Below are 18473 nucleotides of genomic sequence, written 5' to 3'. Positions count from 1 at the left end.
ATTAGTTTGGCAAAGGTAAGAGCTAAAAACAAGGAAGTAACCTTTAACTTGGGTTTCAGCAACAAACTAACTTCCAAAGAATATGCATGCAAGGCTCCTCCTACCCCAGACAAAGTCTTATCCCATCAAGTTTCTTAAAACCTAGCCAGCTATTCTTTCTTTTCCTTTGAAATGCAACCATGCACTATCTGGTCTGGTGCTAAAATCTCCTTCACTTAGCAGGAAGAGGGCCAGCAGCTGGTGAAGCTGACCATTTGTGAGGAGAAGGCAGGCAGAACACAGCTTTAGTGCTCTTTGTCACGGTGGCTCAGGAAAGACGTAAGAAAAGCTGAAGTGTTTGGCTTTCTTTCTCCCTCTCTGCCCCATCGCTCCAGGTACTTCCACAATCTACAGAATCTCAGTCTGGCTTACTGCCGAAAGTTCACGGACAAAGGCTTACAGTACCTGAACTTGGGGAATGGATGCCACAAGCTCATCTATCTGGACCTTTCCGGCTGCACCCAGGTTTGCCTCTCAGTCTCTGTCTTCTCTGTCTTGCAGCGGGCGAGGACGTCCTCCCGAGAGCCAGCTGCATCCAGCCCTCATGTTGCACTAACCCTGTGCATAGAGCACAGCACACTCTGCTGAGGTTTTAAATTACATGGCCACAGCTGCTTAAATTTTCTCCAGGATTGCTACTATAGGCGCCTGGCTTCTGTCCACAGGCGCGTCACATCAACAAACAGGCAGAGCTCATTGGATGACGAAACAGACCACTTCTGAGCATAGTTAGAGGGCAGAGTCCAAATCTCCAGAACTCTGCAGAGCTGCTAAGATACAAACAAATGGGCTGGGAGCACAGGACTCCTGATGAGTCAGTCAGGACCCCGTGACAAGACTGTACGTGTTTAAAACTGTGTTACACTCACGTGCTAAATACCACGAAGATTCAAGATCTGCGTGGGAAAATGCTTTCAGATGAAGGAACTGGTGTTAGGGATGTTGGGCAGGAAGCCAAGTACAGCTGTGGAGGACTGGGCATAGCCTGCAGAAGCATTTGCTCTCTCACCCACAGTTTCCATAGATTCCAGCTCTACTCCTTTTGTTTGTTTTTCGAGGCAGGGGTTCTCTGTGTCGTTTTGGTGCCACTCCTGGATCTCACTCTGTAGACCAGGCTGGCTTTGAACTCAGAGATCTACCTGCCTCTGCCTCCCCAGTGCTGGGATTAAAGGCATGCGCCACCACCGCCTGCCTCCAGCTGTTCTTCTTAAAACTGATTTCCTAACATGTCTCTGTGTATGTTTAGATATTAATGCCCTACTATGTTCTCTATAATACAACATGGGTGAGAACTAGCTAAAATGCATATCTAACCATAACTAGCTGTAGATACCATTTATTGACTTGCTTTGTGTTAGATCAGACTTAGCCCTCATGCAGTGGATTGCTTGTGTGGGTTTTTGGTTCACTTATCGAGGTTCCAGGAGGTCAAATGAATTGGCCAGTATCACACATTTGATAGAAGTCTATGGTGTAGGTCAAGTGATGAGCCCTGGAAGTGGGAACCGTGGGGCCAGCAAATGGATAGAATTCTCACACAGACACGCGCTGCCTGACGTGTTTTCCGAGTGTTCTCGGTGGGAGAAGGAAGGCACAAGGACTTACTAAGGTTGGAAATGTGGAGAATGGATACCTCTTAAAACTGGCCTGCGATATGCATCACCCCTGACAAGGTCCTAAGATGGAGGCACCTTTATCTACCCCAGTTTGCCTAAACCTCAGATGGCTTCTCTTCCCTGGCCTCTGATGCCTCTTTCCTAGAGCACTTACCATTCAGAAAACAGGGGACTGCAGGGGTGGTACTTCTTTCCCTTCCTCCTTTGAGATGAAAAGCTTTTAAAAAATCCTTGTGATAGTTTTATAGCCTAGGAATGTCTTCGTCCAGGACCTGGGAGCTGTTCCTTTGACATAATCACATTAAAGAAGATAGCATCTCATCTCCCAGGTTCTGAGGGAGGTAGAACCCTAACTTAGATGAGTGCCAGTTAGGAAACACAGACACTTCTGTCACAGAGAAAAGTATTTCCAAATACAGAGATAACTTCATGTGCTCGGCCAATTCTGGCCAAACTCCCTAATTGTGAATCCTCGAGTCCTTTTCCAGCCACTCATTCCGGGTCTCCACCCCACCAGTGGACCTGATCCCTCGTCCTTTGTAGTTTCCATGTAGCCATAACACACAATAACACACACACACACATGCACACACACATACTCATGGATACACAGTCATGTACACTTACACACTCATGCACACATGCACTTGTGCATACACACTCATGCACACTCACATACTCATGGATAGACAGTCATGCACACTCACATACTCATGCACACACACTTGTGCACACACTCTCAAGGGCAGTTATCTTCAGATACAGTAGAGTCAGAGTAAGTTTAAATCTGTGTTCTACCTGGTCTGTCACTGAAAATGAAGCCAATGTTTAAAATTGTAGGGTTTTTCACACACATAATCACCTGGATTAAAAAATAAGCATGCACAATCAAAGGCTAGAGCTATCCAATTGGGGGTACACCCCAGCATAGCAGCGGCAAGCTGGAGCTGAGTCAGCCTCCTCCCTTGTGCATGGGGAAGGTTCTAGTCCTCTGTTGATAACGTCCATGAGTGTGTGCATTTGCACGCACAGTGACTCCTATAATTCAGTGCCTGTTGGCCTTAGCTGTTATTTAAATTTGGTCTGGATATATAAGAATAAAACTCAGGCTGGGGAGAAAGTTCAACAGAAGGCATTGCACGTGTGCCGACCTGAGTTCCTTCCCCAGAACTATACCTCTTCAGAAGCCAGTGTTAGTGTGCTTTACATGTAATCCCACCGGGAGGCAGGAGAGGGAGTCCATAGGGCCTGCTGGGCAGCCTGCCTTCTAGCCTAGCCACCAAGTAACCCTAACTGATTTACAAGGTGAGCACCAGGCCAGTCAGTCTCCAAAAGAAGAGAAGAGGAGAGGAGAGAAGAAAAGAGAGGAGAGGAGAGGAGAGGAGAGGAGAGGAGAGGAGAGGAGAGGAGAGGAGAGGAGAGGAGAGGAGAGCAGAGGAGAGGAGAGGGAGGAGAGGAGAGCAGAGGAGAGGAGAGGAGAGGAGAGCAGAGGAGAGGAGAGGAGAGGAGAGAAGAGGAGAGGAGAGGAGAGGAGAGAAGAAAAGAGAGGAGAGGAGGAGAGGAGAGGAGAGGAGAGGAGAGCAGAGGAGAGCAGAGGAGAGCAGAGGAGAGGAGAGGAGAGGAGAGGAGAGGAGAGCAGAGGAGAGGAGAGGAGGAGAGGAGAGGAGAGGAGAGGAGAGGAGAGCAGAGGAGAGGAGAGGAGAGCAGAGGAGAGGAGAGGAGAGGAGAGGAGAGGAGAGGAGAGGAGAGGAGAGGAGAGAAGAAAAGAGAGGAGAGGAGGAGAGGAGAGGAGAGGAGAGGAGAGGAGAGCAGAGGAGAGCAGAGGAGAGGAGAGGAGAGGAGAGGAGAGGAGAGGAGAGGAGAGCAGAGGAGAGGAGAGGAGAGCAGAGGAGAGGAGAGGAGAGGAGAGGAGAGGAGAGGAGAGCAGAGGAGAGCAGAGGAGAGCAGAGGAGAGGAGAGGAGAGGAGAGGAGAGGAGAGGAGAGCAGAGGAGAGCAGAGGAGAGGAGAAGGAAAGGAAAGAGAAGAAACAAATGGCTGCTGCATAATGATTCTCAAGGTTGACCTCTTGCCTCCACATGCACATACATGTGCACATGCACAAACACACATAAACGTGCACACATGAACACAAATGCACACACTCATACACATACACACGAGATTGGAACTGTCTTCATGATTTTCTTTATTTTGTGAATTCAAACCACAAGTGTTTGTCTCTTCCAATTGTCCTTTCTTCATTTCTATTTCATTGAGAATCCAAAAGAGATTTAGTTCTTGGTGTCAGCACTAGAGGCATTTGAGACCACTGGGAGTGAGAAAGGGCTGTTTACCAGGTTCAGGTCTCGAGGAGTCGCTATGTAGCCTTGCAGAGAACCCTGCAAGCTTCATGTCTGTGCTTCTGGGCAGCTGCTCCCGCCCTGAGGTAGGTCTGCCTCCTCACTGAGTTTCAAATAAGGAGTCTGCTCACCCACCGTCTGAACAATTGAAAGAGGTTCTGTCTCTGGCTTAGGGTTTCTAGTGCTGTGATAAAACACTGAGACCAAAAACAAGTTGAGGAGGAAAGGGTTTAGCTTAGCTTACAGCCCCACAGCACAGCCCATCGCTGGGGGAAGCAGGGCAGGAACTTGGAGCAGGAGCTGATGCAAAGGCCATGGAGGGGAACTGCTTACTGGCTTGTTCCCTCTGGCTTGCTCAGCCTGCTTTCTTGTAGAACCCTGGACCAGCCCACGAGTGGCCCCACCCACAATGGGCTGGGCCCTCCCCTAGCAACTACTAATGAAGAAAATGCCCCCAAAGACTTCCTACAGCCCAGCCTTATGGAGGCATTTTCTCAACTGTGGTTCTCTTTTCTCAGATAACTCTAGCTTGTGCCACGTTAATAAAAACACCAACCAGGACAGTTCTGGAAATGAGAATATGTTTTAGGAATTTTGTCCTAAAAAGTTATATATGAATATATCCCAAGAGGAAAGATCCTAATAAGACAAAAAGGACACTGAGTGGTTTTCTCTGGTGGTTGCCAAGTGTCTGCTGCATGGCAGGCACGGCGAAGGATAGAGAGCATGCTTTTCTTTCAGGAACTTAGGATTGATGTAAGTATGCCAAGGATGAAGCTTAAATGTGGTCACCACTGCCCCAAAAAACGTATTAAGGAGTTTTAGCCATGTGTGTTAGAAAAAGTAAATCTATAGTGGAGAGCTGTAGTGCAGTGTGGAAATCAATTCCATATGTTTTAGGGATAGTCTTCATTCTCTGTGGACTGGGTAAGCAGTCCAGGTGCTGAGGTGATGTGACTGCTCTTTTAATGGCACCAGGACTGTCCATGCACCTGCCTTCTGTCTTAACTCAGCTTCCTCATGGCCAGCGCCAAATCAGGGGGAGCCCTCTGTGCTTTTTATTTAACTAGGGCAAATCTCTAGCCTTACCTTGTCATTTCTAAGTTGTAAAAAAATTTTTGACTTCTAATTATTGTTAAAATTGGTGTGTGTGTGTGTGTGTGTGTGTGTAGGTCAGAGGATAGTTCAGTGAAGGCAGTTCTCTCTTTCTACCATGTGGGTCTCAGCATTGGAACCCAGGTGGCCAGGCCTGCATACCTGACGATCCAGCTCACTCAAGGAAGATTTTCTTTATTAGATTTATAAAAATTTGAAAATATATAAAGAAAAAGAAGAAATGTTTTTAAACTACTTGAAACTTACCACTCAAACAGCAAATTTTACCAACATCTCATGGTATAGCTTTCTGGTATTCACTCTACACATGTCTACATTCCTTTATTAAAATGTGTGGTAAAGAGTGCATACCTTTCATTCAATATCCCATAAAGTAAACAGCTTTCTTCATTAAATATTTAGTGGTGACCTCAGTAAAACTAGTGTTCTCTTCTATTTTTTATTTCTTTACTTACCCATTTATTACTAGCCTGTCAAAATTTATAAACATAAAGCCTATGGTAAAGTTCCTTATGGCCATATCTTTGCATATGTTATAAGCTTCTGGGAATGTGACAGTTAATGAAAGAATGTAGTTATTTTTAAGACCATCATACTCTGTAAAGATTGCAAGCTTGCACTTAACATCAACATGTGCTTATTAATGTCATAAATATACCCAGTGTTTTTGTCAGTTTGGCATTAAACAAGGCACTTTGTATTTTTAATTTGTGTTTTCTTTATCATTTTTGTTTGTTTGTTTGTTTTTTTTGTTTTTTGTTTTTCGAGACAGGGTTTCTCTGTGTAGCTTTGTGCCTTTCCTGGAACTCACTTGGTAGCCCAGGCTGGCCTCGAACTCACAGAGATCCACCTGGCTCTGCCTCCTGAGTGCTGGGATTACAGGCGTGTGCCACGACCGCCTGGTGTTCTTTATCATTTTAAAGTTAAATGTGTCTACCCCAAAAACATAACTCTCACCTCAAAGGGACAAAGACATCATTTATTCTGAAGCCAAATATTAGTGATGATGGCCCAGAAATACAGGTTTAGGCTATCCTGATTCAATGTTCCCAAGTAGAAGCAGTGTTGTGCTGTCTATACAGTAACAAGAGAAGAAGCAGGCACAATCCAGTGCTTCTCCAGTGCACTGGTGGGAACCTGAGTCCAAAGCTACAGCACTGTGGAGAGCTCTGGGCTTTGGGGCGCTGTCCCAGGGCAGTCTTGGCCTGTTGGTAGTAGAGAATAGGATTTTGTTAGGTTCATATATTTGTAACATTTTTATCTCTTTATTGGGATGTTAGATCTGACAGATGTGGGCAAGGGATGGCTCTTTAGGAGGCTAAGGACAGCCCAGGAGAGATTGTCATTGAGTTCTGCACCATTCCAACCTGTCCATTTCACTGAAATTCTGGTCAATCAACCTTTGGGACACAGCTTCTGTCCAGGAATTATCATTCACAGATGCTATACAGTGCCATCCTAGGCATGTAAGAATTTGTTAAATGACACTGCCATTATCAAAGCTGGGACCAAATTCATTTTGTTTTGCACCTGAATGCAGGGTTTTCTTTTGGTAAAAGAATAAGATCTCTCTATTTCCAAGGCCAAAGAGAAAGGCTCATCTTTTATCACCTACCTAAATTTGCTTTGAACGTATCTGTGGCTGCTGCTGTTTGGATATAAAATGTCTCCCACAGGCTCGTGTGTTTGAATTCTTAGTTCCCAGCTGGAGGCCACTGTTTTTGGAAGGGTGTGGGATCATTGGGAGATAGGAGGAAGTGGGTTTCTGAGGGTGAGGTGGGGTGGCCTTGGGGTTTGTGCCACCCAGCTGCCAATGTCCCATACTTGCCTCCACTGAAATGTGAGCAAACATTGTCACATACTCTGGGGCCACTGAGTGACCCGCCACCACACCTCCCCACCAGGATGACCAGAACCTTTCCTCTGCCAGGTTGCTTCTTGTTAGGCATTTGGTCTCTGATACCAAGAAGAGGAGCCACTGATGTAACATCCCTCAAAGCGGCCCTAACGCTCCAGAAGCTGAATTGAGTCTGCTTCCTGCTTTGCCAGTGCTGAGACTTGGACTGGATAAAATAGAGGAATGTTCCAATGGCTGTGTGTGCCTGTGTGTTCATGTGTGTATGCATGTGTGTGAGTGTGTGAGTGTGCATGTGTATGCATATTTGCATGTGTACATGCACATATGTGTATTTGAGTGTGTGTGTGTGTGTGTGTGTGCGCGCGCGCGCGCGCGCGCGCGCATGGGCATATGCATGTGCACATATGCATATTACAACACATTCTGATGAGTGTATAAGGAAGAGTCAAAGGCTGGCTCATCAGATATTTGTATGCTTAGCTTTAGGTGATATTGTTAATGTTTTGACATTTGATATTTGATATTGTTAATGTTCTGAATTGTTTGGGCCAATCTCAGTGACTTTTTTAAAATTTTATTTTATTTTTTCCCTAGAAAAGCCAGAGATGTGGTTTCTGCAGTGAGGCTGAGGTTGTGGGTCCCCAGTTCCTCTCGGTGCTTATTTCCATAGTAACGCTATCATTAAGTGTCTTATGAGAGGTGGAAGAGAATGGGTTTCTTTGTTAAGTAATCCTTTGTCTTTAGAATTTGACAGGAAATATTTTAGTCTTTTATTTCCACCCACGGTAAGAAGGTTTCATGCAATCCTTGTCTTTTCAGGGACTCATATCAAACTGTCAGAAGTCAATAATTTTGTGACTATTTCTGACTACTCTCATTAAAAGGACAAGTTTCCAATGTTTGTTCTCTAGCTTTGTGCAGCGAAGAAAAAATACCCAGGGGAAGAAACATAAGCAAGGATTTCTATTTTTATTTCATATTAGCGTTATTTTCCTTTATTTTGCTTATTTTGGAGCTCAAATAGCAAGAGCTGATTTGGTCCCGTTCCCCAGTCCCTGGCAGCTCCCCTCATCTGGCTGTACACGGCCCTCTGATGGGCCTCACGCCCTCCACTCCACCGCCACCCTCCCTCCAAGCAACCTCTCAACATCAGCTGGTTCCTTAAACCTCCATGTGCTTGTATATCCTTATGGTGTGGCTCCATGCATGTTCATTTTCATACTCAGAAACAATATTATGCTGCTGAGCTCATTTCTGACCATACTTCCTGTCTAAGCCACTTTATTTTGTTGTTTGCTTTTTGTTTTGAGACAGGGTTTCTCTGTGTAGCCATGGCTGTCCTGGATCTCGCTGAAGAACAGGCTGTCCTCAGACTCACAGAAATCCTCCTGCCTCAGCCTCCCAAGTGCTGGGATTAAAGGGGTGTGCCACCACTGCCTGGCTTAAGTCACTTTTCTCTCTGACACCAGTCACTGAAAGGCCAGGGTTCAGTTCTGGCTCTCCCTTCCTTCTCAGGCCTCACCTGGAGCCTTGGTGACTCATCTCATCACTTGGTATTAAAGAAGTATATGTACATATGGGTATTTCAAATGCACACTCTGTACATACATGCTTGTAACCATGTATGTAGGAGTATTATGTTTTTGTATCTATAAAGCTATATGTATATTTTATATATAAATAAGTCTCAGAGCCAGTTTTCTCCCAAATTTTGTACTCATAAACTTTTTATTTACTTATTTTGTTTGTTTTTGAGACAGAGTCTTACTCTGAAGCTCAGGCTGTCCTTGAACTCATGGTAATCTGATTCAGCCTCTCAATGTTAGGATTATAGGCATGAGCTCTTATCTCTTAAGGAAAATATTCCTGCTTTAAAAGTAATACCTCACTCTCCCTTATCTCAGTCAGTAATAGTTCTCTCTATATAGGTTGAGAATGTTGGTGTCATTTGTTACAGATTGAATTAGGTGACCAACAAATTCACATATTGAAGTCCCAACCACAAGCATGCTAGACGTTCCTTATCTAGGAATAGTATCATTACAAATATAATTAGGATGAAGTCATTGGGTGGGCCCTGATCTAGTATGACTGGTGTCCTTACAAGAAATGAAAAATTGGGTATGGATACACAGAAAGAACACTGGTAAGATGGGAGCTACCAGTAAGCCAACGAGAAAGAACTGGAGTGGATTCTGCCTTCACAGCCTCAGGAGGACTCAGGCCTGTGGACACTTGATTCAAACTCCAGCCTCTAGAACTGGGAAGGGTGTGTTCTGTTTGTAACTTAGCTGTTTGTACTGTTTTGTTATGGTAGACCTACCAAACTGGGATGATGCCCTTGAGCCCACTCCCTGTAATGTGTGAAATCTAGTCTTCTAACCACACGGTCTACCCAGCCTCTGGCTACCTCCACCATGTTTGCAAGGGCCTGTCCCGTTTCCTCCCTGGGTGTTAGTGTGCTGTTTCCTCTGAGCTGCTGTCCGTGGTTTTCACTCCTGCCTTCTATGGCTGTTCTCAGCACAGTGTCTAGAGTCTCCTTTTAGAAACCAAGTCAGTATCCTTCCTCTGCTTCTTACTGACTCAGTGAAACAAAGCCTTGGAAGAACGAAACCTGTGTAGTGGCTTTGTCCTCCAATTGCCCTCTGACATCATCTTCCTGACTCTCCATCTTGCCAATTCTGCCCCAACCACAGGCCTCCTCACTGTTCTTTAAAATTGAGCTCTGGCCCTTGGGGGTTTGTACTGGCTGTTCTCCCTGCCTAGAATGCTGTTTCTGCAGCTATCCATATGGTTAACTTCCTCTAAGTCTTTCTCAAATATCCTCATAAATGACTAATAGGTGAGTAAAATGATTTTTAAAGCATTTAGTTCCCTGTTCATTTCAGAGTTCTCACAGATATGTTCTTAGTTCTGTCAAAATTTCAAAATGGAAAATATGTGTAGATTAGGGGTTCTAAAGGTCAAAGCTCTCCTTCTGTGCACAGGAAAGGGCCAGTTGGGAGGCCAGTGTTCCTGACTTTCTTTCCATGTGTCTTTTAACTGAACAGTATTTCTGCAAGGTTTCCCTGTCTGTGATGGCTGAGCAAAGGCACAGTTATAGGAACTAAAGACTGGACCCTTAACGTCAATCTATCATTTATAAAACTTGAAGTGATACTTGGGTTGTAATTTTTTAAATTTGCCTTTCGGATTTGAAAAAAAAACCATATGGTCTTAAGTGTCATTTGACAGAGAGGATTGGCTTCTAGGAGAGCCATAAGTCAGAAAAACTGAAGATCTATTATTGCTTGTCAGAGCTCAGCCCTTAGGAGAAGTAATTTAACCTAGTCCTTCTAAAGCTACAGCTCAACTGTACTAAAAAAAAATGCAGGGTTATAGAAATCTTTTCATTTGTCTTCTAAATCACACATGTAACACTTAAATGGTGCTCATATGGTTAGTTGTTTCACATAACTATCTTGGCCATAGTAAAGAGGAAAGGAAAGATAAGAATGCATACTTTTTAATGTCTACTGTTTAATATAAAGCTCTTGCAGGTGAGATGTATAAAGGACTTTAGGTAGTAAAACTGAAACATCTGGCAACAATTCTCAATCAGATGAGAGTCCATCATGCTTCCCATTCCTGAAAAAAAAAAATTTTTTTAAAGTTTCACACATTTCGGAAACCACACTTACCTGACGTTTCTCCTCTACTCTTTATCACACACAGAGTTCACAAGTTATTTAGAAACTCTGTTTTGGTCTTTGGATGAGAATAAAGCACAAAGCTTAGGCTCTAGCTAGAAGCCACTGTCTAGTTAATTAATGTCTGTGGGCCAAGAGGCTCTGAGCATCACCGTGCTGTAAGAAGGAAGCACCATGCGCTCTCAGTCATTAAGGGAAGAGTGCTCCATTATAGCCCAGGGAAAGCTGTAAGTCACATGGCCACCAAATGAGGAAAAGAACAAGAAACTGCTCAACAACAAGGACACACATTCAAGACCGGCCAGCCTGTTTCTTGCTGATTGGAGCTCTGAGTTTGTACACCAAATGCAAAGCTGGCAAGATTCTTGCTTTCCTGGTATCTGCAGGCTCCCTCTGCTTGTGTATTAGTCCTTCACTCTCATTGGAAAAATAAAGCTATTTTAAAAATGCTTGGTTATCCAAATGTTTTGATAAATATGGCAATTTTTAACTAGCCATATTGACACTCCTCCATTATAATTTACATTGTATAAACAATTCATTCAGCAATCGCTTGGTCCATTAAAAAGCTTTTGTTGGGCCATATTCTACATTCTACATATACAATGTGTTATATTGTATAGGATAGGATACACTGATGGCTAAGACCCTGTCCATGTTTCCCAGACAGGATAATAAATGTGTGTGGGCAAGTACCACACAAGGCAGAGTGAGAGCTGTGGGCTTCAGTTGAATGAGTGAAGTAGAATGTTCCATGGTGTTTGGGGGGGAAATCTCTGCTTTTTTCTCTAATAATTTATTCTAGCTGAGCAATGTTCCTTTGGGGTCACTGAAAGATTGTGAAGGATATATGAGTCTCACCAAAGTCATTACATTACTTCTTAGTCATCGGCCACAGTGCTTCTAGAATGAGAGAAACAGCTGGAAATGGTACAGGAACACGGCTTGTACCACATCTGCTTTAAGCTGGATATGTTTGTCACAGAGGGTCTGGTCCTGCACATACATCTGTGTGCTGCTGAACAGACTAATGCAGAGGCATAGTTACAGAAGGGGTGGCAAATGGAAGCTTGGTGAGAAGTTATCACAGTGTAGTCAGCCTGACCTCTACTCAACCATGCTCTGCTCTGCACTCTGGCCTTCATTCACATGGCCACACACGGCCCTCTACATGTGCAAATGGTCTTGTCATGTAGCTGGTCTGCTCCATTAGCAGCTGGGAAGAATCTCCTCCTTGTCAACAGCCATAATGTCTACTGGGAGCTTGGAGTACACTAGTGGGGCCAGTTTCCCCAACTTCCTAACCAGCAAAGGGCATGGAGGCAAAGGGGAGCTAAGCAGAGACCAAATCCCAGATTCCTACACAGAAGATGAAGTTATCAGCTGTGAGGAAGCCATGGATTTGGAGATGGTAAAGTATTTTCTATTTTCTCCTTATTTTAGAGAGAAAATACCAGCTTCAGATTTATACTCCCATTATTTCAGTGAAGAGAAAGTAACTAATAATTACTTGCCTAAAAGATTCTGGCAGAAATATTTGAGCCATAAAATAGCCAAACATCTTTTTGGATATTGTAATATAAACTTTTTGGAGAACTAAGTGCCTGGTGCCAGGACAAAGCTGAAACTTTCTCCTCAGAGGCTTCTCCCACCCCTCCTCCAGAGCCTGTCCCTTGGGTGGAAAGCACCAAGCTTCTGGCTCTGCTGCAGGGGTTGCCCGGCCAGGGTGAGGGGAGGGGGGATGCTCTGTCGATCTTCTTCCCTTCCCAGAGACCTCTTCACAAACGTGTTTCCAAGACAAGAGGGAAAAGGTTGTTTGTTTGTCCCTAGAAGCTGCTGCTCTGAAGAAGCCAGAACGTGAGATAGCAGTGCTGGGAGCTGAGATGAAGGGAATGGACTCCGAACTGTCAAAAACAGCAGTTGTCGCCTGCAGGGTCATATGGAGAGGTGGCCTTGGACCAGGCTCTTATGTTGACAATCTACTGAAGAACTTTCATTCACCAACTCCTCTGGCTCATCTAGTCTGTGTTAGACACTACTCAGCGCTGGAGACAGCTGTGAGGAATGGACAAGGAATCCAGTCTTCGAAACACCATGCCTTTTGTTGTATTTGCCATGTGAGGAATGCACTGTGGGGAGTTACAACCCCCCCCCCCCAACCTCTGGTGTGGAGGCCTCTGTTTTCTATGGGAGTAACTGTCCCGAAGACCAACAAGACTATGTCTGATGATATGTGGTTGGGCACTGTGTGAGCCAAGCTATAGACACTGCTGTGTGTGAAAGGGGTAAGGCCAGAGAGCCCAGCTTTGCTGCCCCCAAGCCTAGAATCATTCTTCACCTCTCTGTCCTCTGTGTGTTTACACATCCATTCATTATTTATCTCCCTTGGACGTTTTTTCCTGGAAGAAAAGTCATGAAAACTTCCCTCAGGAACCTGTGGCAACAAGACAAAATGCCTCCCTCTGACTGTATTGCCTTCCCCCCTTTCTCTTCTAAGCTTCTTGCCACCGGAGCCGAGACCGGCACTCCCACGCCACTTCATGCTGTATTTAAGGAAACAGACAGACAGAGCCCTCCCTAGCAGCATCCAGATTGCTGTGGCTTTTGCTTGTGCTACCTTTCATCATGTGGGTAAACCTTGGATGGTGAAGTCTGCCTCGAGAGGAAGACCAGGCTTTGTCCTAGCAAACAGAATTCTGCCTGAAGACTACAACATGGAGGCCTTTCTTGATTTTTGACTCAATATCACAATATCCACTCTTCCTGGAATTTCAGCTTCCTGGCTTTGGTTTATAGATTTCAGACTAGCCAGCCCTTATAATGATGTGACATGATTTATTTTCCTTTGGGGAAAAAAAAAAAAACTAAAACAACAAAAAAAACCACTGGATCACTATATATACAGCCCTGGCTTTCCTACAAGTCACCACAGAGACCAGGCTGGTATTGAACTCACAGAGATTGACCTGCTTCTGCCTCCTGAGTGCTGGGATTAAAGGCATGTGCCACCACACCAGGCATGATTTGAATCCTTAAAATTCAATCTCTTCTCTTTAGAAATAGACTTGGATAGATAGAAATCATCGTAATTTCTTGAAGAACTAAGTAACACATCTTGGTACTGCTCATTTCTCTGACAATAATGCACTTGGTAATGACCTGGAAAGTCTGGAATTTGTTCAGTTCCAGGTTCTAAGTGGATCTATATTTCCAGTATGCTCCCAGGAGGCACTGAGCCTGCTCCCTGTGGACCAGATTCTCAACAGAAAAACTATGTAGCCAACCTTTCGAGCTATAGTTATAGTGCCTGGTAATGCTCTACATATCTTGGCGTTGTGGAATATTAGTTTAAAATGTTTTATATTCATTTATGTCATGGAATATTTGTTTAATGATGAAAAGATGGGTTGCATTTGTTTAACTCTGCAAAGCTGTGCTAATTTGCCTGTCTAAAACACCTGATTAGTCTGATAAGGAGCTGATTGGCCAATAGCTAGGCCGAAAAGAGGGATAGGTGGGGCTGGTGGACAGAGAGGATAAATAAAGAAGTGTAGGAAAGAAGAGTGAGGATCGAGAAAAGGAGGAGAGGAGGACATCAGGGACCAGCCACACAGCCACACAGCCAGCCATGGAGTAAGAAGGAAGGAAAGGTATTGAGAATAAAGGAAGGTAAAAATCCTAGAGGCAAAACATATTTAAAAACAAATGGGATAATTTAAGTTGTTAGAAAAGCTGGCTAGGAACAAACCAAGCTAAGGCCAGGCATTCATAAGTAAGAATAAGTGTTTGTGTTTTTATTTGGGAGCTGGGTGTTGGGGCCCTAAAGAATAAAAAAAAAACAAAAACAAAAAACAACAACAACAACAACAAAAAAAAACAACTACATCTTATTTTGTGTAAAAAATACTCTCTGATGTTCACACAAGATGACCTAACAACACATTTCTCAGAATCTATCATATATAACTATATCCTCATATGTACAGAAATCTCAGCATGCAACTCTATTGCATAAGGATAATTTTGTTCAAGAAGAGTTCTTTTATTTTAAATGAGTATAATGATTTTTAAATTTTTTAAAAATAATATATTTTTATATATTTTTATTTTATGTACATTGATGTTTTGCCTAAATGTGTGTCTGTGTGAGAGTGTCAGATCTTGGAGTTACAGACAGTTGTGAGCTGTCATGTGGGTGCTGGGAATCCAACCCAGGTCCTCCGGAAGAGCACTCAGTGCTCTTAACCTCTGAGCCATCTCTCTAGCCCACAAGAAAAATTCTTGACCCAAGGTACATATATTATTCAGACCTTGGGATATTCTATTTCTCAGCTGAGGGTAGAGTGCTTAGCCTAGTATGCACAAAGCCCTAGGTTCAGTCCCTAGCACTGCACAGTGGGACATGATAGACGTACGTGTAATCCCAGCACTCAGGATGGAGGTGCTAAAGGACCAGAAGTTCAAAATCACCAGCTGTAAAGTAATCACCAGCTCAATGAGAAAGTTTTCTTTAAAAGATTATCCAAATACACTCATGCCCAAAGTCGTGGCTTCTGTGTATTCAGCCCTGGATTCTAGGTTTCCATGATGTAATGAGTCTTTTACTGTCCAGCCAGCCAGCTCCCAAATAATGATAAGATATTATTATTAATTGAGAAAGCTCAGCCTTATCTTAGACTTATCCCACTAGTTCTTATAACTAAAATTAACCCATTTATTTTTAATCTATGTTCTGCCATGTGACTTGGTTACCTCTGATCTGTACTGTATGTCTGACTTCTTTAGAGTCCCACTGGTATCTCCTGTGTAACTAGATTCATCTTCTCTTCATTTCTTTCCCCAGAAATTCCACCTATGCCTCTGCCTAGCTATTGGCCATTCACCAATCACAGCAAATACATCTTCACACAGTGTACAAATATCCTATAACACATGGGTTTTTGACATTGCCAAAAATTGCTGCTTAGGAGCATCTAAAAGAGTGTTCTCTGCATTTATTCATATATTCACATGTCTGCTCATATAATAATATTATTTGATTATCTATATACTTGATACCATAGGTGCCTGCCAGAAGCTGAGTAGAATTAGTTCAATAGCTAATCATAAATTAGTTTATGATATTACAGGGTGTTTTAGGTGTATTATAGGAATCTGGTCTAGTCTAAGGGTCAGGGGCTTTTCCTGAAGAAGTGACATTTGAAGATATGGCTTTCATTCCTGTAACTGTTGGATAGTCCTCTACTAGCAGGTGAGGCTCTGATAAGAGGTCCCCCACATGGGAAGTCTCCAAAGGTCTTATAAGAAGTCTATTGTAGATATGACAATTTTCTACACTGTGCTGTTGTAGAAATGACACCCCATTGGCATCCATCTGCTCCTTGATGGCCTCATTTTCCCACTGATAAAGCTGAACATTAAGTGTTTCCTGTCCTAAAGAACTAATTGTTTTAAGGTATTTTATCATGTAGACATTATTTTGAACACCCTCCACCACTGTTGCTTGCTGTGGGATGTTCTGTATGCCAAATGCATTCCTCTGATTGGTTAGTAAATAAAACACTGATTGGCCAGGAGCCAGGCAGGAAGTATAGGTGGGACAAAGAGAGAAGAGAATTCAGGGAAGCGGAGGGGAGAGACCAGCCAGCCATCGCCATGACAGGCAAGATGTAAGGTACTGGTAAGCCATGAGCCACGTGGCAAGGTATAGATTAATAGAAATGGGTTAATTTAAGATAGAAGAAGTAGGTAGCAAAAAGCCTGAGCCATTAGGTCAAACAGTTTAAATAATGTAAGTGTCTGTGTGGGCTTGGTGGGAACTAGAGAAAAGCTCTCCAGCTACAGTTGCTTCCATTAATAAGATTTATAACAGTTGAAAAGGAAACCATGTCATAAGCTACCAAGAGTGTGGTATTAGCATAAAAATAGACAGATGTAAGCCAATAAAACTGAGGATCCTCAAGTCCATATGTTTATGGCCAATTGATTTTTTTTTTAATATTTATTTTTATTTAAAAATTGTGTGTGTGTGTGTGTGTGTGTGTGTGTGTGTGTGTGTGTGTGTGAGAGAGAGAGAGAGAGAGAGAGAGAGAGAGAGAGAGAGAGAGAGAGAGAGGGAGAGAGAGGGAGAGAGAGGGAGAGAGAGCGAGAGAGCTGTGGGGGCTGAACTCTTTATCCTATACAGGCTTCTGTTATAGGGGCAGTAGCTAGTCCTAGTGTCTGGGTGATTCCCAGGGCCCAGCAAAGGGGCCAAGTTTCCAGAGCCCTGAAGACAACGGTAACACACCAAAACACAGACTTGTTTTCTATTCCCCTTGCGTGGGTTGAGCAGCTGAGCAGAGGCTGCTTCTCTCAAAGCAGCATTGCCTCAGTGCTGCTCCATAAGCCTCCGGCAGCACGAGGCTCAATGGGGATCCATAGAGTCAATGTACGAAGACGATTTTTTATCTGAGGGAGCATGGGAAGAGACACACTCTCTTGGTGGTTTCCTTCTGACTTTTTCTTTATTCTTCTGTATTCTTATATTTTCTCTACATCTTTCCTGGTATTTTCCTTTCTCTCATTCTTAATGTTTTTCTTCTAAGTCTTATTCTTGATATTTTACTTCTAACTAACTTTATTTTCCCTTACAGCTTATATACTCCAGTAGAATCTTTCAAGCAATATAAAAATTACAATGTAGTTACATTCTATTTTTCAAGTGAATGATTATAATGAATATAAGTTAAAAAAAAATGTTTCCCATTTCTCTTACATGATTAAACAAAGTCATCCCAAGAATCTACATACATTCACATCTAAGTAACTTGTTATAGATGATTAACATAGTTCAAGCAAGCAGGGTATTTTTATCAACCAGTTCTTTTACTGGTAGGCTGCATATTGCAGTTACAAAGAAGGAATCAACCACTTTATTATTTATCTTGAAAGGTAACCTTATAAGGAATCTTAAAAGAATCACAATCCTAAACTATATATATATAAAATGATCATTTAAATCTTTAGGGAGCATGTCCACTCATCAACAATTTTTCATATCAGGAAGTTGAGGGCAGAAACGGGCACAAGGAATTAATCAATAACCAATCCTAGAAAGGAAGGCACACAGCTAGTAATAATTGGGCGGCTTTGTTTTTGCCCCCTGACCTTAATGAATCCATCACTCGGCTATGTGTCCTTGTGAACTTTAGATTGTCTTCTGAAGTTTTTTTCACTTCAAAGCTAGTATCAAAACAGTAAAGGTCCTGCTTTTATTGTTCTCTCCCAGGGTCCATAGAAGATCCTAACAGCCAGCTGAGGATGCTAATCTGAGGGTATAAAGTGAATCTAAGCACACTGCGTTCTTTAGTCCATTCACTTTATCCTTCTCAGTCAATTCTATCCACACAACTTCTTTTCTGTTCTCATCCTTAGCTCCTCTCAGTCCCTCCTGCTCAGTCCCTCCTGCTGTTCTCTCGTGTCTACCTAGGTCTTTCCATCTCCGTCCTCATCTTTGTTCTTCTAAATCCATTCTCTCCAGTGCTCTCAGAGAACCAGTATATATACACAAGCTGTAATTCTTTGGCAAAGCAATTCAAGGCTTGAAGTTTCAGGGTCCCAGTGAGTGGTGATAAGGATCTACACATAAAGCAATAATTTTCAGCTTCCAATTACAACCTAAAAGCAGGAGTGACTAAGGGGGAGTTCTATGGTAAGGTCAACTAAAGGCTAAGATTAATTAGGGAATTCTATAAAGTTTTGTGCAAATAAACTGGGATGAAGGTAAGAAGTTGAGGATTTAATGGTTATTTTCTCTTATCTGTAAATGAGATGAGC

The 18473-nt window shown here is 43.1% G+C and overlaps 2 protein-coding genes across 4 annotated transcripts in view; one reads left to right on the top strand and one right to left on the bottom strand.

Annotated features, from left to right (window-relative positions):
* Positions 1 to 906, bottom strand: part of Lrrc17 (leucine rich repeat containing 17) — a 36689-nt gene extending 35783 nt beyond the window's left edge. The window contains exon 1 of one of the 2 annotated variants that reach the window (XM_036180904.1): positions 445 to 906. The gene's annotated coding sequence lies outside the window, so the exon portion shown is untranslated. The remainder of the gene's footprint in view (positions 1 to 444) is intronic. The other variant, XM_036180903.1, reaches the window with a different exon arrangement.
* The window catches only part of Fbxl13 (F-box and leucine rich repeat protein 13), a 211753-nt gene that overhangs the window by 138079 nt on the left and 55201 nt on the right, over positions 1 to 18473 (top strand). For both annotated transcript variants that reach the window (XM_036180894.1, XM_036180895.1), the window contains one exon: positions 375 to 504. In XM_036180894.1, coding sequence (XP_036036787.1) covers positions 375 to 504 — 130 coding nt within the window. The remainder of the gene's footprint in view (positions 1 to 374; positions 505 to 18473) is intronic.

This window comes from Onychomys torridus, chromosome 3 (assembly GCF_903995425.1).
Source record: "Onychomys torridus chromosome 3, mOncTor1.1, whole genome shotgun sequence".
Classification (NCBI taxonomy): Eukaryota; Metazoa; Chordata; class Mammalia; order Rodentia; family Cricetidae; genus Onychomys; species Onychomys torridus.
Note: the sequence above shows the minus strand (reverse complement) of the source record. Positions and strands in the feature narration are given on the sequence as shown.